Source organism: Pseudorca crassidens, chromosome 19 (assembly GCF_039906515.1).
Source record: "Pseudorca crassidens isolate mPseCra1 chromosome 19, mPseCra1.hap1, whole genome shotgun sequence".
Taxonomy (NCBI): Eukaryota; Metazoa; Chordata; class Mammalia; order Artiodactyla; family Delphinidae; genus Pseudorca; species Pseudorca crassidens.
The window spans coordinates 46,140,991-46,152,226 of record NC_090314.1 but is presented as its reverse complement, the minus strand read 5'-3'; the positions used below and the strand labels follow the sequence as shown (position 1 = coordinate 46,152,226).

The 11,236-nt window shown below is 52.3% G+C and overlaps 1 protein-coding gene across 1 annotated transcript; it reads left to right on the top strand.

Moving 5' to 3' along the window:
* Window positions 1–6,204: 6,204 nt before the first annotated feature.
* Window positions 6,205–11,008, top strand: SOST (sclerostin). The gene is made up of 2 exons (XM_067716233.1): window positions 6,205–6,443; window positions 9,132–11,008. The coding sequence occupies exons 1-2, from the start codon at window positions 6,227–6,229 to the stop codon at window positions 9,551–9,553; spliced, it is 639 nt and encodes a 212-aa protein (XP_067572334.1). The 5' UTR covers window positions 6,205–6,226; the 3' UTR covers window positions 9,554–11,008.
* Window positions 11,009–11,236: the final 228 nt, after the last annotated feature.

Sequence of the window (11,236 nt, the reverse complement as noted above, 5' to 3'; positions counted from 1 at the left end):
GATGTCCTGTGCTCCCTTGTGTAATTTCATGGGCGTGGATATGCCCAAGCCTAATTTTTAAAACGACAGTCTCTGAGCTATGGCCTTCTGTATTGATGACCATGTATAATAAGTTCAAATGCACGGAAATACCATTTCTGAAGTCTACACCAAAATGAGTTAATTTGGAGGCAACAACATGAGTGGGTCATCTCCAGTTCATTCAAAGCAGATGCATAGGGCTTCCCTGGTGGCGCAGTGGTTGAGAGTCCGCCTGCCGAGGCAGGGGACACGGGTTCGTGTCCCGGTCCGGGAAGATCCCACATGCCGCAGAGAGGCTGGGCCCGTGAGCCATGGCCACTGTGCCTGTGCGTTCGGAGCCTGTGCTCCGCAATGGGAGAGGCCACAACAGTGAGAGGCCCACGTACTGCAAAAAAAAAAAAAAAAAAAAAAAAAGCAGAGGCATACCACATTTAGGTAATGTAGTATGCATCTGCCTCTGAACATAGAGGATGACAGTCTTCTTTGTCAACTTAAGCCCCTCTGAGCTCTTCTTCAACTGGGCCTCGACTTTTGGACTTCCATGTTCATCTCTGTGTTGTCTAATTTTAGCAAGAATCCTGCCAAGTCAGTTTAGGCAGAATCCCCCTCCCTCCATATCTGATCACCCTCAATACCTAATCGGGTTCCTCACCCGCCACCATCCCCCAGGTGATGTCTGACCACCCTGGCCTGCCTTTAGCAAGAATCCTGTTAGGTCCATTTCACCAGAATCCTCCTCACCCCTGATGTTTCCTCAGTAATTTTCCATCTGCTGAGCCCAATCTCTCTCCCCGCAACTACACGACCCCATTGCAGTGGTCCCTATCCCTGCCATGATGGTACCCCCTTGAATAAAGTCTTCTTTACCATTCTAAACAAGGATTTGCAGACAGGGGCCCTCCTGCAGGCAGAGGGTGGTAGTTTGGACAGCAGTTGGCGAGATTCTGGGGATGGGTCAGGGCCCCCCAACTTAAAAGGCCTGGTCTGCCAGGCAGAAGGAAGCAGAGGTTTTATCATGTTGGGGCTGGGGGAGCCATTAGCCCATTGTAAGCGGGAGGTTGAGTGACACAAGCTCTTTGGGGCTGTTCCTCAGAAGCTGCTGAACCAACAAGTAGATTTCCACCTGTGCTGAGACCCTGCCCTCTACAGAGAGCAAGTTCTCAACTGTGAATAAAGACAGGCTGATTTGGACTTCCCTCAGGGTAGGCAACTGCCTACAAACAGAGATTGCCCTCCAAATCCAGATCCTCCATTTTTACCACTCACCTGTGGCAGCAAAATCTGTTTAAAAATGCAGCTAATAAGAGTCCTCAGTTTCCATGAATTAGAGACCGGGGGCTTGGGAACCAAGTAGAGAGTGAAACTGACCTACCTTTGAGGTCCCTTTCAGATCAAACATTCTACAATCCCGAGGAGTCAGACAAGCATAACTTACTTTCCAAATTTGGCCTGTCCTTCAGAGTCTGGTCCAAATGCCACATCTTCCCAGAACCACCCCAGGGGGAAGAGACTGTTCTCTTCTCTAAAGGCCCATAACACTTTATCCTGTTTAAAGAATGTATCTGAAGATTTCCTAGTGGCACCAATCACTTTCTACCTGGCATTAGAGTTATTTGGGTGAAGAATTTATTCCTTCCCTGGTACCAGAGCTCCTTGGTGGAGAGCGTGTATGAGTTCATCGTGCCTGATAGGAGGCCTTGCTTCATTAAATGTTTGACAGGTGGACTTATAAACAGGCAGCTTGGTAGAAACAAAACCCAGTAAATCATCACATAGAAAAACAGCCTTGCTAGAAATTTAGGTGCAACTACTAAAGTATTAAATTCAATATGGCGGGGGGACTTCCATGGTGGCACAGCGGTTAAGAATCCACCTGCCAATGCAGGGGACACAGGTTCGGGCCCTGGTCCAGGAAGATCCCACATGCCCCTGAGCAACTAAGCCTGTGCACCACAACTACTGAGCCTGCGCTCTAGAGCCCGTGAGCCACAACCACTGAGCCCATGTGCCACAACTACTGAAGCCCACGTGCCTAGAGCCCATGCTCCACAATAAGAGAAGCCACTGCAATGAGGAGCCTGCACACCACAATGAAGAGTAGCCCCTGCTCACCACAACTAGAGAAAGACCACGTGCAGCAACCAACACCCAATGCAGCCATAAGTAAATAAATAAATAAATTTATTTAAAAAAAAATTCAATAGGGGGACTTCCCTGGTGCCACAGTGGATAGGACTCCACGCTCCCAGTGCAGGGGACCCGGGTTCGATCCCTGGTCAGGGAACTGGATCCCACATGCAGGCTTCAACTAAGAGTTCACATGCCATAACTAAGGAGCTGGTGAGCTGCAACTAAGGAGCCCTGGAGCCACAACTAAGGAGCCTGCCTGCCGCAACTAAGACCTGGTGCAACCAAATAAATAAATATTTTTTTAAATAAATAAATAAATTCAGTTTAAGGGACTTCCCTGGCGGTCCAGTGGTTAAGACTCCACATTTCCACTGCAGAGGGCCTGGGTTTGATCCCTGGTCGGGGAACTAAGATCCTGCATGCCACGTGGTATGGCCAAATATGTAAATAAATTCAATAAAAACAATTTAACAGCCCAAACCCAGGGTTGGCAGCCTTGTGGAGAAACATGCTGTTATGGATTGAACTGTGTTCCTCCAAAATTCATATGTTGAATCCAAGGACTTCAGAATGTGAGCTTATTTGGAAGTAGGGTCGTTGCAGATGTAATTAGTTGAGGTCATGAGTGTGGGCGCTAATCCAATATGACTGATGTCCTCATAAGAAGGCAGAATTAGGACACAGATGTGCACACAGGGAGGACAGCATGTGAAGATGAAGGTAGAGATCGGGGCGAAGCTTCTGCAAACCAAGGAATGCCAAAGCTTGCCAGCAAGCCCCTAGAAGCTAGGGGAGCGGCACGGAACAGACTCTTCCTCGCAGCCCTCGGAAGGAACCAACCCAGCCAACACTTTGATCTCAGACTTCAGCCTCCAGAAACTATGAGACAATAAATTTCTGTTGTTTAAGCTACCCAATCTGTGGTACTTTGTTTCAGCAGCCCTAGCAAACTAAGGCACATGCCTTGTATGTTGCTCACGGGCCTGGGGACTGTTTATCCTCTCAGACCCAGAATTCACTTCTGAAATAACCCTACAGTTAAAATAAAAGACTTTGTGGAATACTACTCAGCAATAAAAAGGAAAAAATTGCTGATACAGGCAAGAACTCAGATGAATCTTCAGGGAAAGACGCTGAGTGAAAAAAGCCAGTCCTAAAAGGTTATATCATGACTGATTCCATTTATATAACATATTTATTTGAAGTGACAGAACTGTAGAAATAGAGAACAGATTAGTGGTACCCTAGGTCAGGAGTGAAGGGGAAGGGCATGCTTATAAAAGGGCAATGAGAGGATCTTTGTAGTCAGAGTTGTGCTTTGTCTTGACTGTGATGGTGGTTACTTGAACCAACACGTGATAAAGTTGCATAGAAACACACACACACGTGTACAAATAACACTGGGGAAATCTGCATAAGACTGGTGGATTGTATCAATGTTACTATCCTGGTTTTTGCAAGATGTTACCATTGAGAGAAACTGGGCGAAGGGAACAGGGAGTTTTCTCTGTATTAATTCTTACAAGTGCATGTGAATTTACAAGGACCCCAAAATAAAAAGTTTAATTCAAAAAAATGACTTTGTCCAAGGATGTTCACAGCATCCCTATCCGAGGATAGAGGAGCATTGGAAATGACCTAAACTACCCACAACAGAAGTCAGCTAAAGCCCTGAGGGTTTAACTCTGGGGAGTGTTGTCTAGCTCTGAACAATGACAAGTTTGTGGACTGAATAAATATAAAAGCGAATTAGTGTTAAGTGAACAAGCAGATGGCATCACAGCAGGTTCTCTCTGAGCCATTTTGTGAAAAGCACGGCTATACCTTGGCAGAGAATTAATTCAAAAGGATGGAGATAATTCAGAAGTTCAAGTCCACTGGATCCTTCTTTTCTTTCTCCTCCTCCTTCTCCTTCTTCTTCTCTCTACCTCTCGCTCTCTCTTTAAACATTACTTCAGTTTCAAATAAAATGACAACAATAAAATGAAACGAAACCCTGAGCTTTGCCATCCTCCGATCGTTGGCTTCTCCTTCCGTCTCCAGCAGGTGGCAGAAGTATTCCAAGGATGGTCCCCACGGTCTCCGTTTCCTGTGGATGAGCTGCAGACCCCAACAGCAGGTGGGGCTCCAGCATCAGTCCCGCCAGCTCAAGGAATCCAGGCATCAGAACTGCCCTCTCCGAAATCGAGGGCAAGAAGGCAGTTGTCCGGCCACAACAGGGTTAACGGTCCACATTCCAGGGCAAGGGAAAAGGAGGCTGGAGGGTCACAGACAAAGGGAGAGGGTTCCGAGGGCCCCCTTCTCACAACATCACCGGCTCTGTTGGGAGAGATAGATCACCCGCAACAATGGCCACAGCTGTTTTCGTCTGCCCTGAAGGAAACTGACTTAGGAAGCAGGTATCAGAGAGGGCCCTTCCTGCAGGGGCTTCTGTCTGGCTTGTAAAACTGTCAGAGCAGCTGCATTCATGTGTCAAGTGACGGATGATGGAAAGGAGGGACAGAAGGCCGCAGATGGACACGGCGACTTACAAGTTGAGGCAGGTGGCAGAGGCTTTGCAGAGGCTCTGCAGGTGGGGTGCACTGATTCATTGCCCACTGAAAATACCAAGGGACCTGGGCCACAGCCCGCTTCCCAGCCTCCTTCAGGGCCAGGAGTGGGTGCGCCTCCTCAAACAATCTGTCTGCAGTGAAAGCTTCCGCTGGCCGTCTTTCCTTGTCCTGCATCTCAGGTGTGAACATTCCTCCCCCCCGGGCCCCTCCTTCTTCTCTGGGGCCAAGGTAGCAATTCCTTTTGGGTTCTCTGTGACTAGCTGGACCTGGGATGGCTTCACAGAAGGCACTTGTGCTATGCACCAATAAGGTTTTCCATATAGGACTCAAAGCTGGTTTTGAAAAATGTAATGGGCTGGGAGACAAGAAAAAAATATATATATCAGCACTAAAAATGCTGGCTTTCACTTTTGCTAAGACAAGGGGTTTTGTGCTCTCCACTCCTACCCACAGCCTGGTCCAGGAAATAACTATGGCCCATCAGCCTGCCAACAAGTGCCTGTCACCAAGCACAGGATCCCCGAGGAGCATGAGCTGAGGTTTCCTCCTTGTCTCCATCACCAGAGCCTGTTGACGTCTCATCCTGGCCTTGAAACCGGAATCCCTGCCCCTTCAGCCAAGTGGAAGCCCCAGCTGTGATCCTCCAGTTTTCCCTCTTGCCTTCCAGAGGGATGACAAGAGAGGCTTTCTTGGTCAGGATAATTGATGCTGAGCTGCATGGGGTTGGGACCAATGAGATTTCTTAAAAAGTAGCCTTCTGGGCTTCCCTGGTGGCGCAGTGGTTGAGAGTCCGCCTGCCGATGCAGGGGACGCGGGTTCATGCCCCGGTCCGGGAAGATCCCACATGCCGCGGAGCGGCTGGGCCCGTGAGTCACGGCCGCTGAGCCTGCGCGTCCGGAGCCTGTGCTCTGCAACAGGAGAGGCCACAACAGTGAGAGGCCGGCGTACCGCAAAAAAAAAAAAAAAAAAAAAAAAAAAGTAGCCTTCTGCCTCTGCCTGGGTCTGTGAGGGCCAAAGAGACACCCCTAGGGCTGTTTTATTTTGGTGGGGTGACAAATGAACTTGGCCTGAGAAATGGGATCGGCTGGGCTAAGACCTGTGGAGGACTCAGAGCTGCTGTTTTCTTTGTTAAGTTGGTCCAAAGTTTGCTTGGAGGAAGCCCGAGGGACCCAGGGAGGTAGAGACTAGGAGCTCATTTTGATATCTGAAAACCGCAGCCGCCTGCACGTGGGAGGCTCTGAGAGCAGGCTTGCCTCACACGCCCCCTCACTGTGGGTCACCTGGGAGCACCAGCAGCAATTTGGGAGATTTCTGAGCTCAAGGAGGAGTCTTTGGGGAGGGCTTGCTCGGAGCACACCCCGTTCCCTCCCCCTGGGCTGAGGGAAGCATGGGACCAGCCCTGCCCCAGCCTGTCCTCATTGGCTGGCATGAGGCAGAGGGGGCTTTAAAAAGGCAAACGTGTCTGAGCTGGGGACCTGAGCCTGTGCTGCTGGAAGGCCGGGTGCCCCCCTCCAGCTGGCACCATGCAGCTCTCTCTTGCCCTGTGTCTCGTCTGCCTGCTGGTACACGCAGCCTTCCGTGTGGTGGAGGGCCAGGGGTGGCAGGCCTTCAAGAATGATGCCACGGAAATCATCCCCGAGCTGGGCGAGTACCCCGAGCCTCCGCCAGAGCTGAACAACAAGACCATGAACCGGGCAGAAAACGGAGGGAGGCCTCCCCACCACCCCTTTGAGACCAAAGGTATGGGATGGAGGAGAGCCTTTTTAGCATAAGGGTCCTGGGAGGGTTCTCTTTGGGGAGGTTTTGAAGACTGGGGTAGACTGTCAGCCGCTGCCAGCACCGGTGAAGGCACCATCTTGCCTGTAGGCAGGGTGAGGATGGCATGCCAGCGTAGCCCTGGAATTCAAGTGCAAGGGTGTGGGGCTGGTAGGGGGCTGGCAGCGAGAGCCCAGAGCAGGAAGGAGGCTGAGGTGGAGAGGGACAGCCTCAGGGGCTCAGAAAGGAGATTTCAAAGAATCCCCTCCTGAGAAGAGAGGAGCAGGGTCCAGCTGCTGACACCACTGGGGAGGAACTAAGGCAAGGGGGCCTCACGTCGACGAGCGCCTGCTGGGTGCAGATACTACATGGGCTGTGCGTGAACCACACCCTGGGGAGCTCCCAAGTGGAAGGTGAAGAAACGGAGGCTTCAGAGAACAAGTAGCTTGTTAGTGAGTAGAGAGCTGAGATTTGAAGCCAGTTGGATCCAATTTCAAGACAGCCCCGGTGGGGGACTGTGTGGGGGGCATCGGAGGCCGAAAGCCAGAGCAGATCCCTGCAAAGCAGTGGGAAAGGGACACCAAAGAGGCACCCCTTCAGCTCCCACCACCCATGGTCTACCCAGTGAGCTGGCACTCGAGGGAATAGGAGCTGCAGGCAGTTTTAGCTTCTGACCTGGGTGGTAACTGGGTCCAGGCCCTGGAGGGGAGGCAGCATCCTCTGTGCAGGGTGTGGACACAGGTGGCACCATCTGTCCTGAATCCCCACCCCAGACCCTGACTTGCCTCCTTCCTGGGAGGGACACTGACCCTAGCGGAAAGGCAGTGGTCCCAGTGGAGGGCACACCTGGGTTCCTGGTCAGGCCTGCACATAGAAGCCTGGGGGGCAGTGTGCACAGCTGGCTCTGCAGCTGGCAGGAATGGCTGGGGGCGGGGGCTGGAATGACGCTTCAGAGTGAGGCCCTCTGGCTATGGTCCGGGTGGGAGAGGAGTCCACTGCCCAGGCCCCTGCATCCCATCCTGCCCTGCCTCACAACCAGCTGGGAATGGGGGTCTGCAAAGGGCACCCCCCCGAAGTGGCCTCTCCCCTGCTCCTGCCCAGGGAAGGTCAACTAAGCTCAAGCAATGGACTGTAGGGGACCCAAGCACAAGACGTCCTCCCTGGGCTCCCATGAGAGCTACAGGCTGGGAGGAAGCCACGTGCTCAAAACAAAGTCGCCCTTTGCAGAGGAAGCGCCTAACCTAGGGGTACTATTCTTGGAAAGCCCCAAAGCCTCCTTTTCTGGGCAAACAGGCCACGCCCACACACCAGCCCTGGGGCCTGGGAGCGGAGGTGAGGATGCCAAACCAACCCAGAAGCCAGGAGGCCACAGCCATGGGCGAGGGAACCCTGACCTCTCCGCTGCTGTGCTTGTTCTCACGGGGGTGGCGGGGGGGTGGGGTTGGCCTTCTTTGCCTCCTCTCTGGTTTTGGACTTAGGACTATTTTTCATCCCTTTGTGTCACATTGGAACTGTCCCTATGAGACCCTTGGGGATGGGCAAGTGCTCACACAAGGACAAGCTGTTTAAAAAAGCTCCCACCCATCTAAGCCCACACTAGGAGATATGATCAAGGCGTCTTCGGGGACAAAGCCAGGCCTTAGAGCCCAAACTTTCTCTGCCCAGGGAGCAAGCCTGTGCCACCACTGGCTGTCCATCAAATGTCACAGAAGAGACTCGCCCGGCACGGTGCCTGGTACACAGCACGTGCTTAATAAATGTTTGTGGCCGCCAAAGCTGTAGGTTTTCAGTCAGAGCTTGGTCTCCCTCTGGTAGGGAAGTAACCATAGTAAAAATAGTAAAAAGCAGGACTTTGTCCCCCACCCAGCATCCCTCGGTGCTCGGGCACACAGCTTCCACCCTTGTGGGAGCTGAGAAGCTCTGGGACCCCAGAGGAGCAGAGTCAGGAGCTCCTGGAAAGAGCTTTTCCCTCTCTGGACCTCAGTGTCCACAGTGATAATGAGGGGGTTGGACATGCTGCCATTGGCTCCTTTCAAGTCTGACGACTTCAGTCTCCTCTCCACCTCCCCGTCCATCCTTCTTCTCAGTAGCTGCCCTGCTTCATTATCTTCAATTAACCCCTACTCCTTTTTCCATCCCCCGACTCCCAGTCTCCCCTCCCAACAGGCTGGAAAAGGAATTTGGGAGAAGCCAGAGCCATTCAGAGAATGTGGCTAATACCTACCCTACTGAGGCCCTGTGGCACAGATGTGACTTAAGTCTGGCAAAGAGGGCCCCCTTGGAGAGGAATAATAATAACATAATAACAGTCAACACTTCCAGCTCTTAGTATGTTCCAGGCAGTGTCCTCTGCATTATAGATGTAATGGATTAGCTCACTGAATCTTCAAGACAACCCATTTTACAGATAGGAAGCACAGAGAGGTTAAGTAACTAGTCCAAGGTCACACAGTCATGGAGCTGATATTTGAACTGAAGCAATCACTTGGCTCCAAAGTTTTAGGGGGAGAGGGTGGATCGGAGATCTTTCCCCCAACTCCAGAGTACCTGGGCCCCTCCCGTAATGGATCCCCAGAGGCAAAAGCGTCAAGGGAGAGGCAGGTTTGGAAGAGGCGGACTGGTTTGGAGGGAGGCGGGACGGATGGTCGCCCTCACGCGCGCTTCTCTCCGCAGACGCTTCCGAGTACAGCTGCCGCGAGCTGCACTTCACCCGCTACGTGACGGACGGGCAGTGCCGCAGCGCCAAGCCGGTCACCGAGCTAGTGTGCTCGGGCCAGTGTGGCCCGGCGCGCCTGCTCCCCAACGCCATCGGCCGCGGCAAGTGGTGGCGCCCGAGCGGGCCCGACTTCCGCTGCATCCCCGACCGCTACCGCGCGCAGCGGGTGCAGCTGCTGTGTCCCGGCGGCGCGGCACCGCGCGCGCGCAAGGTGCGCCTGGTGGCCTCGTGCAAATGCAAGCGCCTCACCCGCTTCCACAACCAGTCTGAGCTCAAGGACTTCGGGCCCGAGGCCGCCCGGCCACAGAAGGGCCGGAAGCCGCGGCCCCGCGCCCGGGACGCCAAAGCCAACCGGGCGGAGCTGGAGAACGCCTATTAGAGCCCGCCCGCCGTGCCGCGCCCCCAGAGGGCGCTCCCGACCCAGGCGCCCCAGGTTTCCGCCCCTTGCGCGCGCGGTTTGATCGTTTGTGTTTCACTTTAAATACCTGCAACCCAGGGCCGGGAGCTGAAACCTTCCCGGCTGCAGGCCCTGGGGATCCGGGTGTCAGCAAAGCGCTCCCCCCCACCCCCGCCTGCAGAGGGGGTCCCCAGGGGCATGGGAGGGAGCTGAGAGTCACAGACACTGAGCCACGCAACCCCGCCCTCCGGGCCGCCTACCTTTGCTGGTCCCACTTCAGAGGAGGCAGAAAAGGAAGCATTTCACTGCCCTGGAGTTTTAAGGGAGCAGTGGAGAAAAGTCCAGGGACTGGTTAAGAAAGTTCGATAAGATTCCCCTTCCCCCCGCCTCTCTGCCTGGCAAGTTGTGCCCAGAACACGTGACTGGGGTCCGTAGATAGGGTTTCTAGTCCTGGCTCTGCCACTAACGTGCCGGGTGACCTCGGATTATTACACTCTTCTCTTTCTGGACCTTGATTTCCTCTTTGTAAAATGGAAGTGGGGGTGGGATTAACATCTGGAGGAATTAACATCTGGAGGAATCTACTGTCATATAATTCCAAGGACTCGGGTGCCCTTTGAATGGGCAGAGGAGAGAGCGTTTGGATTGAGTCACTGACGTGGTCGCTTCCAGAATTCGGAGTTGTAATCCTCTGATCTGACAGCCAAAGATGAAAAACAAGCAGGGAAAGAGAAAAGAGTCTATTTATGGCTGACAAACTCGTGCAAGAAGCTGTGGTGTGTCCCAGCCTGGCCTCCCAGATGTTTGGCTACCTCCACCCCTCCATCTCAAAGGATGCAGAAACAGCACCGTCACCTGGGGTAGAGAAGAAGGTCCCAAGGGTGGTGGGAGGCACAGAAATCACCCCCTATTACCAAAGAGCAACAACCCCCCCCCCCCCCGCCACCATGGCCACATCACCCTCTGCAGAGAAGCTCAAGGTCCCAGCACCCTGGGCTTCCGGGCCCAAGAGAGTAGCCACCACCCATTCAAAGGCCAATGGGTCCCTTCCAAGGCACTTCCGCCTGCCTACCACTCACGGACACATTTCTGTCTGGAAAAGAGCTTCTCACTGCTGTTATGTGTGATGGCATAGCTTACATTAAAATAATATTATTGGGGAAGAAATTACAAGTGCTGTATATATGCTGAGAAGCTGCAAAGCTTAATGCTGCCATCCAAAAATCTTTTGGAAAATCATTTCCAGACACCACTTACTTTCTGTGCAGTTTTTAATTGCTAAAAAAAAAAATTTTTTTTTTTAAACAGAAGCACATGCCATGTGAAAGCCTGCCCAGCTGGTCGTTTCTGCAATCTTTTCATGTGGAATTTGTCCACAAGAATGAAAGTAGCAGTTTTAAAAAAAAGTTAAGTTACATATTTATTTTCTCACTTAAGTTATTTATGCAAAAGTTTTTCTTGTAGAGAATGACAACGTTAATATTGCTTTATGAAATATCAGTCTGTTCTTTCAGAATCCAGAAACATTGTTAATAAAGACAATGAATTGTTACGGAAAGGATGTGGTCTTGTTTTGTCAACCACACGTGGTCATTTCTGTCAACGTTAACATCTTTCTCTTGGTCACTAGAGCCTAAACCTGGGAGGCACCTTTGATTGTGTTAT